Source organism: Oncorhynchus keta, chromosome 4 (assembly GCF_023373465.1).
Source record: "Oncorhynchus keta strain PuntledgeMale-10-30-2019 chromosome 4, Oket_V2, whole genome shotgun sequence".
NCBI classification, from domain to species: domain Eukaryota; kingdom Metazoa; phylum Chordata; class Actinopteri; order Salmoniformes; family Salmonidae; genus Oncorhynchus; species Oncorhynchus keta.
This window is the reverse complement of record NC_068424.1, coordinates 46940276-46957925: the sequence shown is the minus strand read 5'-3', so window position 1 is coordinate 46957925 and position 17650 is coordinate 46940276. Positions and strand designations below refer to the sequence as shown.

Below are 17650 nucleotides of genomic sequence, written 5' to 3'. Positions count from 1 at the left end.
ATCGCCCTCTTTGTCGGGGCATTCACCCTCTGAATGGCACACATACAGAATCCAGGTCTCAATTGTCTCAGGGCTTAAAAATCCTCAAGGTTTCTTTAACGTGTCTCCACCCCTTCATCTTAGCTGAATTAACAGGTGACATCAATAAGGGATGGATAGCCTTCACCTTGATTCACCTGGTCAGTCTGTGTTCCAAATGTTTTGTCCACTCAGTGTATAGTAAGAGAGACCACATTGCTATTGGAGTATGTGTGCATCTGTACGTACTGTCCATACGTGTGCGCGTGTGTCTAATTACAGGGATCCAACATGAGGCATGATGTGTTCCATCTGGGTCCCGGCAGTAGTTATTAGACATGAGGACTCTACAAATACTAACTAGCTGAAGAAAGTGGCCATTCCACCACAATAACTGACATTTTTCTGCATAGTTAAAAGGAAGATGGTAAAAGTTGTAGGTTGAATTCTAACTCTCTTGTGGTCCGAGTGAAGTGGTTGATCAAAGTTATAAGCTAAATAATTAGTATTCAGTTTACATTGCAAAATGTTGACTCAATCCCTTTCCACACATTAGTGTACACTGGCACTGGTACATGGTAACTCTCCCCCAAACATGAGCGCATTCTGTGAGACCAGCTTTTATCCTCTGGCCTGTGTTCATCATGAACTGTTTGCCCTGATAAGTCTCCCTCTCTGTCTCCCTTTCTCACTCGCTCTCTGTCTTTGTCGCTGTCTATCTCTCTGTCTCACTACCCTCCCTCTTTCCCTTCCACTCTTGTCTTTCTCTCTCTCCCCCACACACAGTTTCCAGAGGTTAACAGTCTGCAGCTTTTGGCCACGTCCTTGTTGCTTCTTCCTGCTCCTCTATTCATCATCCTCTCGCCTCCTCTACGTAACAATTTGTCAGCCTACCGCACCCTGTGCTCCCTCTGAAACTCACACTCCTGTAACCCCTGACCCTGAACAAAACCATTCTTCTTCCTGTTGTTTCCCCTGAGTGTTTTTTAAAACTCTCTGTCTCACGTTCTCAGTGTGTGTGTGTGTGTGTGTGTGTGTGTGTGTGTGTGTGTGTGTGTGTGTGTGTGTGTGTGTGTGTGTGTGTGTGTGTGTGTGTGTGTGTGTGTGTGTGTGTGTGTGTGTGTTTGTTTGTGTGTGCCTGTGTGCATTGGATATATGAGCTCAAGTTTACACAAATCTCTCAAGATCGTCCCTATCCACTCTCTCTCTCTCTCTCTCTCTCTCTCTCTCTCTCTCTCTCTCTCTCTCTCTCTCTCGCTCTCTCTAACTCTAGCTCTCACTGTCTCTCTTTCTCTCTTTCTCTCTATATATCTTCCTCATTCTCTCTAGCGATCTCCTGCTCCCATGATATGGGTATAAGAGGAGCAGGGAAGGGAATCTGTCCCCTTTCCCTCGCAAAGTCTGGAGTGACAGTAATTAGGCTTCTAGGGGGAACAATGGGACATAAATACACACACACACATACACACACACCAAAGAATACCAAGATGACTGCTAATAATGACAGGGTAGTAGGGTCTAAAATTTCTCCGTTGTTTATTTGTAGTGCTGCGGTAATAGGCTACTGTGATTGTCATCCTTAGTGCCTAATATATCTTGAGTTTAAGACTGTATACCTGTGTACCTGTATACCTACCTATCATCGCTCTCCTAATCAAATCAACGTTTAATGATCGCGTACACAGTTTAGCAGATGTAAAAGCGAAATGCTTGTGTTTACCAGCTCGTTACAGTGCAGCAAAATCACAGCTGATATGCATACCCTTACTACAATACTCAACACCATGACACAGACAACTCCAGGAATTCTCTGATGAATACTTTTTTAGCCAGTAGTTCTGAAAGTAGCTCTCACAAGCCAAAAGTGGTCCCTGAAAATGGAGTACTACGTCACATATGTGCGGATATGTGCACTACGTCAGCGTTCTCTCTCTTTCGCTCTACTGTAGGTGCATCATGGGCATCTTGCTGGCTGTCATTCATATGGCAAGGGATGAAACTCATTGCCTGAACTCGAATTGCTAGGGGGCTGGTCCCCGTCGGTGAAAATGCAGGGGAACTGGTGCAAGCGCAGGTTCAAACTAGGGATTTCATGGCTAACTGAGGTACGACAGTAATTCTGCTCATAGATTATGCATTTTTGAACTACGGATTGACACATCCAGCCTAAAGTGGAAGATTTAAAAAAAAGACTTAATAATCGCTGAAGTTCCAGAGCATGTCTTTCATTGAATCCACAACATTGGAGAGGGAATATACGCCAGACTGATATACAAGCGTAGCTGAAAAGTGGCACCAATCCATTAGGGCTGTATTTGAGAGAACACTTCGGTTGTGTGTCACGGAAACACTGTTCCCAAGAGGGTTGCTGCACTCTCTCAGTGGAATTTAATGATTCCCGCGTTGCTGTCCTACCCCCGACCCTGAACTCTCCCGTTGGCGGAGGAGTGGTGCGGACCTCAATTCAATTTACAGAGGCCTCTCACCCTCAGCATTTTGCCTGCCGCACTGCTAATGTACCTTCCTCGCCTGTGTATGCGGGTGTGTCCGTGTGTTCCCTTCACCTATATGCTTTCGTAAGCTGAACCCAGGGACGAGTGACAGGGGTATGCCGCCGGGACGTAAGATGCATTGTTGGAAAAAGAGCCGCGGTGACGAAGATGGCAGTTTCATGTCCAGACTCGCTGCTCAGAACACAACACAGAACAAAAGAGCTGCTGTTGTAATAATGACGGCCACAAACACAAGGACAAGTGTCTCTAACAGGGTCTCAAAGGTTGAGCACTTGTTTCGTCCGCGTCTTGATAGAAACGCGCTACACAAACGGTCGTAAGACACAGGGAAAGCTTTATGCAAACTGCTAAATCCATCAGAGAGAAGGGATATTTCCTCAGCCTCTTGCTCTCCTCTTTTTGACCTGTCGCGAGAGTTGTTTTGGCCGCAATCCCTCTAAATGGCTGGAGGCAGAAGCTTTAAAAAGAATCCAGGCGTATTCTCTGCATTCCACCTGAAATGGACTCTGGCAGGATGACTAGCATTTAGCGCTGCATCCAGACCAGTCTCATTCACACTCACGCACACACACACACACACACACACACACACACACACACACACACACACACACACACACACACACACACACACACACACACACACACACACACACACACACACACACACACACACACACACACTCCCCCCTATACACATATTCCTATAATTATTACACACACAGGTCCTCAACCTCCTTGTAGTCAGGCGAGACTCGGCAGCCATCGTTGCCACATCAGTCAGAGTGTGTCCAGAGTCTGTTATAACCTAGCTATTGCTGCTACTACTCCCATCTCTGCTTCCCTCTATGGGATAATCAAGTATGGGATTTATACTGAGAACTCACCCACTAATGGTAATGAGCCATGGGAGTCAGAGTACAGTGAGAGGATGCATTCCCGATTGCAACCTTTTCCCTATATATGGAACTACTTTTGATCAGAGACCTATGAGCCCTGGTCAAAAGTAATGTAATATGAAGGGAATAGTCTGTTAATTGGGATTCAGCCCTAAACACTGGGAAAATTAGGAGGTTCAGAGGAATAACAAGGTCTGAATCAGGGAGTGATAGGCAGACATACCAGCCAGGTCGCTCAAGATTCCCTTCGAAATTGGACGTCCATCCATGTCCCGAGAACTTCGGGAGACAACTACTAGAGGCAACGCTATTACCATCAAGTAGGCTTGGGTTTAGCCAGGGCGTTGTGGGCGGGGATGGTGATGGACGTAAGGGGTCCGCCTCCGAAGGGTCATATGTTCAATCACAGCTTGGGATAGGGTGTAACTCTATCCCAAACCTTAACCCTTACCTTAACCATTCAGGTTAAGGTTAAATTTAACCAGCCACAAGGAACCTTGCTGGGAGGCTCAACTTATCAACCGTTGCAACCCAGGGTGTCAAGAACAACTTGAACATTTTAGGTTTGGAGCAACATCTACATTTGACGTTTGTAGCAACATGGATGAACATCAAAATCTGAAGTAAAATAAGTCAAACCTTGAGATCACATACAGCCATTACAGAGATGCGAAAACTGAGGAGAGGAAACAGTGTAGGAGTGCAAGGACACTTCTCTAGCTCTCCTCTGTCCACTTCACCTAGACCTGAGCATCAGGGTGGGTGTATGGTTGATCCAGTCAGAGACAGGGTAGGGCAGGCCGACCAATTAGATGACAAGGGATGCCAGCCTGGACCAATGAGATAGTAGGGGAGGGCAGGTTGGACCACTCAAAGACAGGCGAGAGAAAGATGGACCAATCCGAAGGCAGGGCAGGGCAGGTGTAACGGTTTTCTTCCGCTGAAGGAGAGGAGGACCAAAATGCAGCGTGGTTAGAGTTCAACATGTTTAATGAAGACCATACACGAGAACACTACAAAATAACAAATGTGAAAACCGAAACAGTTCTATCTGGTGCAATGACACAAAGACCGAAGACAACCACCCACAAAGTACCCACAGAATATGGCTGCCTAAATATGGTTCCCAATCAGAGACAACGATAAACACCTGCCTCTAATTGAGAACCAATCTAGGCAACCATAGACTTACATAAACACCTAGACTAGGAAACACCCCATAAACATACAAAACCCCTAGACCAGACAAAACACATAAATCCCCCATGTCACACCCTGACCTAACCAAAATAATAAAGAAAACAAAGATAACCAAGGCCAGGGCGTGACAGCAGGCTGGACCAATCAGATGGTACTAGGGCACACCTATCTGCTGAGAGCCTGGAGGAGATCTAGGACAAAGGAAGTCAATACCTGAGACAGAGAACGGGATGAGACACCTGGGACAGGGCTCTGTATGTGTGTGAGTGAGTGTGAGTGTGCGTGTGTGAGTGTATGTGTGTCCGTGTGTGAGTGTATGTGTTTGTTAGCATGCGTGTGTGTGTGTGTGTGTGCATGCATGTGTGTGTGCTCGTGTGCGCGTGCGTATGTATGTGTGTGTGTTGTGTGTGTGTGTTCATTTGGAGGCAAACACACTAGGGAGGGGAGAGGAGAGTGAGGCTTGAAGCAGCTACGGAAAATAAACAACTTGCATTGCTCTTTGAGTACGCTGTGTCTGTATTTGAAGTGCAAGTAAGAAGGAAAGCATTACAAGCAGGTGGCTTTTGAAATCTGTCTGCCTAATGTAAAGTATTATGGAACAAGTCTGCCATGTTGGTTCTGGTAAGGTGACATATTTTGTCATTGTATTTATTATGGATCCCCAAGGCAGCAGCTACTCTGCCTGGGTTCCAGCAGAGTTAAGGCAGTTTAAACCATTTTAAAAACATTACAATACATTCACAGATTTCACAACACACTGTGTGCCCTCAGGCTCCTACTCCACCGCTACCACATATGTACAGTACAAAATCCATGTGTACGTGTGTGGATAGTGCGTATGTTATTGTGTGCGTGTGTATACATGTGTCTGTGCCTATGTTAGTGAGGCTTCACAGCCCCCGATGTTCCATAAGGTGATTTTTTTATCGGTCGTATTATGGCTGCAAGACAGTGTTGCAGGTACGCGTCCAGAAATGGCCTCGCATTCCCCATTTAGTGCACTTATTTGACCCAAAACCTATGGGGGCATGTTGGATGAATATAAATAGACATGCTTTTTCTTTGCTCAAGAACTCGGTAGCGTCTGTAGAAGCTGTCAGTGGTGATGCATGGTGACGACTTTATCCCAGTATCTAATAAATCATCCATTGTTTGCTCCCTTCACCCTACACTTGGCTGGGTCATTGTTTCTCTTCCTGCTACGTCTTGTTGTCATATCTTTATTGTTCCTACTGATCCGATGGGCAAACCTCTCTATCAAAACTGGCTCTCACAGTCTCACGACGGAGTTATACGTTCATCCATGTTTCTCAGACATCACGTTTAGGCATTAACACAGATTTTTTTCAAGATTAGGGTTCAGTTTAGACATTAACTCCGAAATCTTGAGATCAGGCATTAACACAGAATGGTTAAAGGAAGGGTTAAGGTTTGGGATAGACTAAACAAAAGTCAAGAACATCTTTGCACTGCTGGATTTGACATTGCAACCTTTTAAATCAGATGCTTACACCCATCTGCCCGTCCACATCCACAACACCCTAGCAAAACCGAAACCTACTTGAAGGTAAGAGCACTCACTGTTGCCACTTGTGACCGGTTTCCACCTCATCTCCCGACGTCCTCAGACATGGATGAACGTCGAATACTGACCTGTAATCATGGGTGACCTGGCTGCTCTATCACTGCCACCTCTCAAGTACTGTGGAAGATTTGTGGTACATACACGCACAAATGCACACGCAAATGCACACGCAAATGCACAAAAATACACACTCACGCATGGTGTGTGTGCATGACTTAAGCCTGACATGGTGCAGGTTTGATGCCTGGTCATGTAACCTTTCAGAGGCACAATTAACACCTGTCCCAGTGCTCATATGGCATGGTAATCCATGCAAACACATGGGGGACTGCTGTCTGACCTCAGCAAGGACACTAACTATCTCACAGAGAAAAGAGAGGGGAGAGGTGAGGAGAGAGGGACACACAGAGAGTTACACATAGAGAGATGAGAGAGACAGAGAGAGAGAGAGAGAGAGAGAGAGAGAGAGAGAGAGAGAGAGAGAGAGAGAGAGAGAGAGAGAGAGAGAGCGAGAGAGAGAGAGAGAGAGAGAGAGAGAGAGCGAGAGAGAGAGAGAGAGAGAGAGAGAGAGAGAGAGAGAGAGAGAGAGAGAGAGAGAGAGAGAGAGAGAGAGAGAGAGAGAGCGAGAGAGAGCGAGAGAGCGAGAGAGAGAGAGAGAGAGAGAGAGAGAGAGAGAGAGAGAGAGAGAGAGAGAGAGAGAGAGAGAGAGAGCGAGAGAGAGCGAGAGAGCGAGAGAGAGAGAGAGAGAGAGAGAGAGAGAGAGAGAGAGAGAGAGAGAGAGAGCGAGAGAGCGAGAGAGAGAGAGAGAGAGAGAGAGAGAGAGAGAGAGAGAGAGAGAGCGAGAGAGAGAGAGAGAGAGAGAGAGAGAGAGCGAGAGAGAGAGAGAAGGCTTGCTCTCACTGCAGCCCTCAGCTGATGTTTCCACAGTTTCACAAGCTATTGTGAAAAGGGAAATCCAGACGCGAGCTGCCCAGTGACGCGAGCCTACCAGACCAGCTAAAATACTTTTATGCTCGCTTCAGGCAAGCAACACTGAAGCATGCACGAGAGCACAGGCTGTTCAGGATGACTGTGTCATAATGCTCTCTCGGTAGCCAATGTGAGCAAGACCTTTAAACAGGTTAACATTCACAAAGCCGCGAGGCCAGACGGATTAACAGGGCGTGTACTCAAAGCATGCGCTGACCAACTGGTAAGTGTCTTCACTGACATTTTCAACCTCTCCCTGACCGAGTCTGTAATTCAAGCAGACCACCATAGTCCCTGTGATCACCGACAACAATGAGACAGCCAATAGGAAGGTCAGAGAACTGGCTGTGTGGTGAGGGGACAACAACCTCTCCCTCAATGTGAGCAAGACAAAGGAGCTGATCGTGGACTACAGGAAAAGCCGGGCCGAACAGGCCCCCATTAACATAGACGGGCTGTAGTGAAGCGGGTCGAGAGTTTCAAGTTCCTTGGTGTCCACATCACCAACAAACTGGTCCAAACAGACCAAGACAGTCGTGAAGAGGTCATGACAAAACCTTTTCCCCCTCAGGAGACTGAGCTGCACCACCGAGAGCATCCTGACGGGTTGCATCATCACCTGGTATGGAAACTGCTTGGCATCTGACAGTAAAGCGATACAGAGGGTAGTGCATACAGCCCAGTACATCACTGGGGCCAAGCTTACTGCCATCCAGGACCTATATAATAGGTGTGTAGGAGGAAAGCTCATAAAATTGTCAGAGACTCCAGTCACCCAAGTCATAGACTGTTTTCTCTGCTACCACACGGGAAGCGATACTAGAGCGCCAAGTCTAGGACCAAAAGGCTCCTTAACAGCTTCTACCTCCAAGCCATAAGACTGATGAACAATTAATCAAATGGCTATTACATTGACCCCCCTCCATTTGTTTTGTACACTGCTGCTACTCTTTGTTTATTATCTATGCATAGTCACTTCACACCTACCTACATGTACAAATCTAACCTGTAGCCCTGCACACTGACTCAGTGCCGGTACCCCCTGTATATAGCCTCGTTATTGTTATTTTATTGTGTTATTTTGTATTATATTTTACTTTCATTTTTTGGGTAAATATTTTCTGAACACGTGCTGCACTGCTGGTTTAAGGGCTTGTAAGGAATCATTTCACGGTAAGGTCTACACTTGTTGTATTCGGCGCATGTGACAAATAAAGTTCGATTTGATTTGATCTGCTCTTGTCATGCTTTTATTGAGCCGTATATGAAAGGACCAAACAGGAAAAGAACCCTGCAGCATCTCAGCCACAGCATGTCAAACCCACACACATACTAAACCCTTCACCTGCCGCCAATTAAAACCTCACGGAATCACACATCAATACAACACGACTTTGACGGAAACAAATGTTTCGACATAACTGGTTGTAACCGGGTATCCATTTCTCCATCACAAAAGCTGTTTGCACATGCACAGACGATGAACATGTAATTCCCTGCCCCCCTGTCAAGCGCAGCTCTAGCTATAATAACCTAAACAAACACACAACGGTCTGGGAGAAGGATATTAGTGGAGTCTCCCTCCCCTTCCTCCCTCACAGCTTCTCCAAGTGTACTTTTCAAGGTGCGGGGCTTGGGTATCTCCATGGCAACAGGGAAGCAACCAGGAACAGAGGAGGGTGGAGAGTGTAGGGGGAGGGGGGGTGTAGGGGGGGGGTTGGGAGGGTGGGCGGGCAGGTGGGCGGGCGGGTGGCAGACGGGGCTGCTGGGTAGGGTTTGGAACATTGTGACATTTCCCAGCAATGCCACGGACACTTCACAAGCAGTGTGTCTGTGTGTGTTTGTGTGTGTGTTTTGTGTGTGTGTGTGTGTGTGTGTGTGTGTGTGTGTGTGTGTGTGTGTGTGTGTGTGTGAGTGAGTGTGCCTTCCTGCCTGCCTGCGTGCGTGCGTGTGTGAGTGTGTGCGTGTGTGTGGTGTGTGTGTGTGTGTGTGTGTGTGTGTGTGTGTGTGTGTGTGTGTGTGGGAGAGGCTGAGGGCGATTCTACAAAGCCTTGAGGGCCTTCATGTGATGTACTGTAAATACCTGGTGAAAGATCTCCTCTCTCTCACACACACACACACACACACACACACAAACACACACAAACACAGGTGCAGTGTCTCTGTTAGTATTGCGAGGACCTCCAGGTGTTATTGGGCTGTTTTTACCTGCATGCACCCACACTGGCCCAGATATACAGTATCTCACCCTATCCATGTATCTCTCTCTCTCTCTCTCTCTCTCTCTCTCTCTCTCTCTCTCTCTCTCTCCCATTGTTGTTTTACTTTCTCTGTCTGCTCTGTCTCTCTCCATATCATGCAACCCCATATTTCCCTCTCTCGTTCTCTCTCTTTTTTTGCCACACCGCAGGCAGTAGGTGGTAATGAGTTGACAGCCCAATCCTATAACGGATAATGAAGCCGGATGTAACACAGGTGCATGAAGTCACTGTGCGAGAGGAGAAAGGAGAGAGACAAGACCACACTGCACAGGTAACCTTGCAGAGCAGAGGTCACAATACACAAATGGAAAACAAAGCTCAAACATGGAACTCACTTTTCTTTTCTTCTCTTTTTGTGTACTTTACTTAATTTCCTAAACGTTTTAAAAGTTAAGACGTGGCAAGGTTCTGTATACCACAATGAAAGAGGATGCCTAAAGACTGGACATGAAACGTAGGATGATTTATATTTGCCTTCGGTTGTGCTTTTTCATTCCCCTCCCGACCTTAGCCTCTCAGTTCCGTCTGCCGCCACGCAAGGCGATGTTGCACCACTGCTTATTCTGACTCCGGACGCTCACTGGATATTCAAAGTTTAAGCAAGCTTTTCAGAATGGTGCACAGTGTTGGCGGCGTGACCAGTGAAACATGCACTCCAAACATAATTGATTCGGGAGAATAGTTTAAAGTTACAAAACAACTTTTTCCACTATTAAATTACTATTTCTCGGGTGGAAGGGGAAAGGTTGGTCATTTTCACAGATGTTCCTCTCGTTTATTTTAGCTGTCATGAACTGTCAATCAGTCGCAGCACGCCCAATGTTTTCAGAACTATCCTCATCTACCTCGCGCCTCCCTGCGTGAGTACAGTCAGAGAAATGTGTGGGCGCGCGTGTATGTGTATGTAGATTCGGGGAGTTGTCAGAGCGCAGAGGCAAGGAGCAGGAGCGAGAGAGAGAGAAAGAGTGTGTGAGCGAGTGAGATTGAGAAAGCGAGAGAGAGACAGAGAGAGGGAGGGGTTGAGAGAGAGAGAGAGAGAGAGAGAGAGAGAGAGAGAGAGAGAGAGAGCGTTCTCTCCCGGTGCACTTGGCAGTTAGTTGCGGGCTGCTGTGCTGTTGCTGTCGTGGCGGTGTGGCTAGTCGCGGGGAACTTTAGCACACTGGAGCCCGAAGTCCCACTCTCTCACCTGCGCAGTTCGGAGCTGCCATGGGTCTCGCGCCTGGATTGACTATCTTAATCATTCTGTCGGCCTTTCTGCACACGAGTGGCCTATATATCGCCAGTAGCGTAGGTACGTAAACGTGGGACTGTTTATGTTTACAATATTTTGCTGTTTCCATACGCTGGGGGTCAATTGGGTAGACGCAACCTTCTGCGCGCCCAGCATAGTAGCCTGGGCTGTAGGCTGCAGCTACTGTATATACACACCCTAAAAACGTCCCTTTTCAACTTTGGTTTAGTGGCTGGATCAAGGTTAGTGGATCAAGGTTCCCGATACTTTTCCCGGAGACTGCTCACTCTCTGTGCTGTGTCAGGACAGGCAGTGTTGTTAAGTGTGCGTTTCTCTCTCTCCTCTCCTCATCCCGCTCCTGACGCGGGCGGGCGGTTTGGCATTTCGGACAGTCAGGGCAGGGGAATTCACTTTGGCTGTGAAAGGATGCAAGGATAGGTTTGTTGTCGGCGTTTGCCATGGAGTAACCTTATGTGATTAGGTGGAGATAGAAGCTATCGATTTGGTCACAAGAAGAGAAGGGTCGGGTGTTTTCGATTAGAAATGAACATCTAATCCCCGTTACATTAGATAATAATACTAGTCCTAATAATAATAACAATATACATTGCAGGATAATAACATTGCACAGTTTACGCTTAGTATCCATATCTCACTCATGTTTTGCAGAAAACTTTTATTTAGTGACCATGGGGAAATTATATAGCCTACCAAAACATGTTGTGGGCTCTGTTATCATGGAATCAGACATGGAATCAGATTGATAAAATCTTGCAGGAATCAAGTATGTGGTGCACCTCACCCTCGCCTGCTTATTTGCACCGATATTAAATAATGATCTCGGTTACACTCATTGTAGCCCACTGATTCAAACAAATCACCGTAATGTGTATTATCTGTGTTAAGATATCTGTTTAGATAATAATCATGCAAGTGATATTGAGAAGGACAGCGGAGAGTCGTTAGTGTCACTGACGTGATCTAGTGCTGCGGCTCTGAGTAGAGAGTAGTGATATGTGGGCGAGGCGCAGCGTTCTGTCACTAGCGCCCCGGAGGGAGCGTCTCTCTCACGCGTCTAAAAGCTGCCTCCGAGGGAGGTGTCACTGTCAGTGTCACAGTTATATTGCGGTGCGTCGCCAAGAAAACGGCCTACAGTGCATTAAGACCTGATTATGGGGAAGAAATAATGATGGCGATGCAATAGGCTAAAATACATTATATTAATTAGGCTGCATGTCTCTCCAAATGTTAACTCCATTGTAACCAGACTTCCCACAGCAAAACAAGCTGACATTGACTACTCTCTTTCATCTGCTTGCTCTGCCCTCACATTTAGCCTCACATTTAAGTGTTTTACCATTTTCTTTTCAGGACAACCAGGGCTACAAGTGGAATATAACATGTACATAAACAGTTGCATTCATGAGTTTTAAGTCGCTTTGGATAAAAGCGTCTGCAAATTGGCATATATTATTATTATTATTATATTATTGACAAAGGTCAATACAAATTTGGTCAGCCAATCAAAAACCTGATAACAAAATGAATGTATAAGAATGCTGAAAGTATGGATATTGTTTGCTCATTGGGAAATTAATATCCTACTAGTCAGTGTCAACTTAGAGTTTGTGATAGCAACTATGTGAACTTATAACAGTATTATAGACACGTCCTGGGATTTCCTATGATCTTCTATGTAGAACCCCTTTACCTTCGACTCTTGTGTGGCTTGTGAGTGTCATAGAGCAAACAGCACGCAGCCCATCAAGGACATGGGGTTGCATCTGGGTTCAGGGGCGGGGTGTGTATGTTTGTGTGTCTCTGTGTTGGGCAGGCTTATCTGTTTGAAGTCCATGCATATTTTCTCTGTGATCTAGAAGGGATGCAATTAGGAACAGAACATGACATCTCTAACGTAACCCCTCCCCTTTTCCCTAATTCTCTTTCCCATCTCTGCCTAATTTTCTTATTCTCTCTCATTCCTGCCCTTTCCTATCCTCCTCATCTCCCCCTTCTCCATCCTTTCCTCATCTCCCGCTTATCCTCACTCTGCATTCCTCTCTCACCTCTTCTCTCCTTCTTCTCCTCTCCCACCAACCTCTCTCCTCCTCTCCTCCCTTCTCCTCTGCTCTCCCTCACCACCATCCACCTATAATATCCCCCTGTCCTTCTCCCTCTCTCCCTCCCCCTCTCCCCGCCTCCGCCTGTCCCACTTGTCGCTCTCCACCCTCTCCTCCCACCACCCTTTTCTCCCTCATTTCCTATCCACCTGTCCCCCTTCCCATCTCTCCCCTCCTCCAACCTTCAGACTCCCTGCAGCATGTCCTGGGGGAGTATGGACTGGTGAGGCCCGTGAGCGTGGACGCAGACGGCCGCTTCCAGTCCCACGCCGTGTCGGCCGGCCGGCCGGGGGTGGGGGCGGGGCAGCCCCATAGGCGCTGGAGGAGGGAGACCGGAGAGAACGGGGGAGGAGGAGGAGATGAAGAAAGAGAGCAAATGTACGAGGAGGATGGAGGGCCCCGACACAGACAGCTTTACTACAACGTCACCGTCTTCGGCCGGGAGTTCCACCTGCGTCTGCGGCACAATGCGCGACTGGTGGCCCCCGGAGCCAAGATGGAGTGGCACGATGATAACGACAGCAACGGGACAGCCACGCGCTCCGAGCCACTGCAGGGAGACTGTTTCTACGTGGGTGACGTCACAGACACGCCCGGAGCCACCGTAGCAATCAGCAACTGCGACGGCCTGGTGAGTTTGGGTTGTTTGGGTTAATGCCTGTGTCCGCTGTGAACAGCGCCCATCTAATTGTCTCTTAACACTGTTTCAGTTCTGTACTGAGTTTGACATTCGTTCCGCTCAAGTTTACTGCGCTCTACAGCATTTCCTGTGCGGTTCTTATTGCTGATTGGTGGTGCTTTATCGAGCTCTGTGCTTTATGGAAATCTAGCTCATTTGACTGGATGCATTGCATTGGTGATGTTTCTGTTTTTGTCAAATCTGTTTTTGCTGTTCAGGACTGTGTAAGGATGTTTCTCTCAATTTAGATGGCCTGGAAGGCCTGTGGAGTGAGGTTATGAGTCGCCATTCCTATCCCAATCTTTAGATTGTGTGTGCTTATGTGTCAACGACTGCGAGAGAGAGAGAGAGAGAGAGAGAGAGAGCGAGAGCGAGAGAGGAGCCATGTCCGAGTTTCCATAGGAACGCCCAGTGCGTAGACAGAGAGAGAGAGAGAGAGAGAGAGAGAGAGAGAGAGAGAGAGAGAGAGAGAGAGAGAGAGGAGAGAGCGAGAGAGAGAGAGAGAGAGAGAGAGAGAGAGAGAGAGAGAGAGAGAGAGAGAGAGAGAGAGAGAGAGGGGAAAGTGAATGAACTCTACTGTGTAACCCCTTGACTTCTCTCTGGTGACTCAGCATGCTTCCTGGTTGACCCCAGGGTTCAGAGGTCATGGAGGGGTCATGTTGCTATTTTGTTGATGCTCCTCGGTGAGGCCCACGCGACGTGTGTAGTAGCTGAGTTGTGTTCTACTTGACTCCACTTTCCACTCAGTCGAAGTCAGAGAGAGGTGACACTGAAGTTTGTTATACAGATGTCATTTGATATATTGAAATAGGCTATGTGATTTGCTTGAGTGTGTTTATTGAAATGATCAAATCAAAAGATTAAGAGTTAGTTGTATTTCTGTTGTCAATGCAATGTTAGGTAGGTATTTTGAAGACTAAATGGAGTGAGCGATGGGTTTGAAATGTCATGCATGGATATTTGGTCTGTGTGTTTGTCTCGGGGGGTGGAGGAGAGGGAGGCCCCAATGACCTGCATTTTTTTGTCTCTGTGGGACTGTGTATGTGTGTTTGACTTGCCTGCAGAGAAGAGAGGAGGAGAAGAGGCGGACAGGACCCCTCCTCTTAGGGAATAAGAAGAGGAGAATGGAGGGAAAGAAGAGAAGGGAGGAAGAGAAGAGGAGGACAGGACCCCCTCCTCTTAGGGAATAAGAAGAGGAGAAGGGAGGGAAAGAAGAGAAGGGAGGAGGAGAAGAGGAGGACAGGACCCCTCCTCTTAGGGAATAAGAAGAGGAGAAGGGAGGGAAAGAAGAGAAGGGAGGAGGAGTAGAGGAGGACAGGACCCCTCCTCTTAGGGAATAAGAAGAGGAGAAGGGAGGGAAAGAAGAGAAGGGAGGAGAGGATGTTCCTTCATTAGACCATTGTTCATTAGTCGACAGCCAACAACTGGAGCCGTTTAGAGCTGAGTACACTGGGGACCCTTTGACCAGCTGAGAGAGCAGGCACCCAGCCAGCAGCCAGACAGCCAGCCAGTAGCCAGCCAATATACTGCCAGCATGGGCACAAGGGGCAGGCCCTACACCACCTCTCTGCTCTGCTCTGGCCTGCCCCCAGCTCACTGCCTGGCCACTAGCCACAATCCAGAGAGAGGGGAAAGGGAGAGAGAAAAGGAGAGAAAGGGAGAGTGAGGAGATGGGAGTGGCAGAGAGGAGAGGGGTGAAGGAAAAGACAGGGAGGGAGAAAAAGAGACAGAAGGGGAGCCAAAGCAGAGTGCAGAGAAACCAAGAGACAAGGAGAGAGACAGGGAGAGAGGAGAGAGAGAATGAGAGCGAGGCTGGTGTGGAAAAATGAATGGTCTTTGAGGTGAATTGGTTTCTTGTGAAGAAAGCCTATGTGATCAACTGGTGAGGTCTTGTTGAGTAGTTGAGGAGAGGCGGCACAGTGGGCAAAAGGGCGTTGGAGATGGTGGTCACATGTGGTGGTAGGGTAAAGGAAAATTAAATTACAGCATGACTGTAGTATGCCCCTTCCCTCAGACTCCCCCACATGTGGGAGAATTTATTTTAGTGGAAGAATTTCAGTACAGAAATCATATCCTAAACTTACCTAACCTAGCCTCTTGGAATATTTTATACATCCGTGTGTGTGTGTATGTGTGTATGTGTGTGTGTGTGTGTGTGTGTGTGTGTGTGTATGTGTGTGTGTGTGTGTGTGTGTGTGTGTGTGTGTGTGTGTGTGTGTGTGTGTGTGTGTGTGTGTGTGTGTGTGTGTGTGTGTGTGTGTGTGTGTGTGTGTGTGTGTGTGTGTGTGTGTTTATAAACCTCGTCCCACTAATGGCTTTCCCCCTGGCCTAGCATACTCGGTCAAAGCTAAAGAAGCTGTTCGAAGTGTGTGTGTGTGTCATTCTCTGCTCTCCTGTATGCATTAGAAAGACAGCCTGGCTGGAGAAAGAGAGAGCGCGTGTGTGTGTGTTTGGGGATTTTTCCGTAGCAGAGGGAGAGAGAGAGAGCAAAAGAGAGAGAGAGAGAAGAGAGAGAGAGAGAGAGAGAGAGAGAGAGAGAGAGATGTGAGAGATGTGTGGAATGTACAGTAGAGTGTGTTAGCCCAGAGGAGAAGAGAGGAAAGGCAGTTCCTGCTGTTCTTCTGTTTCCTGCCACCACTGTTCTCCTCCTCCTAGCCCAGACCACAGACAGAGAGAGGGGGATAGGGGGAGGAGGAAGAGAAATAGGAGGGAAAGGGAGAGAGAGAGGAGGGAGGGAAAGGGAAAGGGAGAGAGAGGAGGGATAAACAGAGCGAGAAAGAGGTCTGTATTAACTTGAACTGATTGCCGATCCCAACACAAGTTTGTACATATGTTTTGTACTGTAAACTATGAAATAAAATAGCACTCTTCATAAAGACATATATTCTCACAGCCATCTAAACTTACATTCCAGATGGACCAGGCTTGAGATAATCAGAGGGTGCAGTCAAATGATAGGGCGGCATTGTGTTGCCGTGGGAACATAGAGTCAGGCAGGTATACAGGTATGGATTCAGCCAATAGGAAGGCCCGGAGAGGGAGAGAGGGAGTACTTCATTGGCTGGAACTGGAATCTGTGCAGAGAGCATAAAATCACATATAGAACTGATGATTTATGGGATCTCTATGGGTCCCAGACCTTTCTCTAATGTACGTCTCAACCTAACAATCAGACAGATAGAAAGACAGATTGACAAAAGGATAGACGGGTGGTGGATGGCAGACCTGTCATCATCCCTGCTAACCTTTAGCAACAGGTGGGAGAACACCTGGACAGCAGAGACATGTATTACACCCACACACAAGTCGCACACACACACACACACACACAAAAACAAACACACAACACACACACACACACACACACACACACACACACACACACACACACACACACACACACACACACACACACACACACACACACACACACACACACACACACACACACACACACACACACACACACACACACACACACTGTCTCCAGCATATGGCAGATACAGTACATGCATGGTGAAACAAGTGTTGGGCTCAATTCAGAATTGATTTGAGAATGCCTCAAATTCTAATTCCATTGTTGAATTGGAATTTAATTTGCATTGAAGTAGTAAACAGGTTGTGATGACTTGAGTTAATTGTATTGAGAGCATGTATTTGCTGAATGAATATATAGTGCAATTTATTGGGCCACTTTTGTGTCAGGTTTTGCTGAAAGAGTTTACAGGTGAATAGTGTTTACGGTTATGGGAAATGTGTGTGTGTGTTTTTGGGAATGACGTAAGGCTATGGGTTTTTGTGCTACAGGAACCTGTTTTTGTGTTTAAGCAATCGAGGACATCTGTAAAGGGAATAGAATTGAATTCAGTGACATGAAATTAAATTAAATTGCCTCTTCTATTCTATATTAGGTGTAGTCTATATTAATATACAGGTAACAGCCAAAATAAAGGAAACACCAACATAAAGTGTCTTAATAGGGTGTTGGGCCACCAGGAGTCTGAACAGCTTCAATGCACCTTGGCATAGATTCTTCAAGGAGGGACGTGACACCATTCTTCAATAAAAAAAAATTAAATCATTTTATGTTTTGTTGAAGGAGGTGGGAAACTGTCTCAAGGTGCCACTACAGAATCTCCCATAGGCTTCCCATTGGGTTGAGATCTGGTAACTGA

General features: G+C 47.1%; 1 protein-coding gene across 3 annotated transcripts in view; it reads left to right on the top strand.

Annotated features, from left to right (window-relative positions):
* The first annotated feature begins 10357 nt into the window (after positions 1 to 10357).
* Positions 10358 to 17650, top strand: part of LOC118384013 (A disintegrin and metalloproteinase with thrombospondin motifs 2-like) — a 212830-nt gene continuing 205537 nt past the window's right edge. For 2 of the 3 annotated variants that reach the window (XM_052507619.1, XM_052507629.1), the window contains exons 1-2: positions 10358 to 10736; positions 12985 to 13427. In XM_052507619.1, coding sequence (XP_052363579.1) covers positions 10652 to 10736; positions 12985 to 13427 — 528 coding nt within the window. In that variant the 5' untranslated portion in view covers positions 10358 to 10651. The remainder of the gene's footprint in view (positions 10737 to 12984; positions 13428 to 17650) is intronic. The other variant, XM_052507632.1, reaches the window with a different exon arrangement.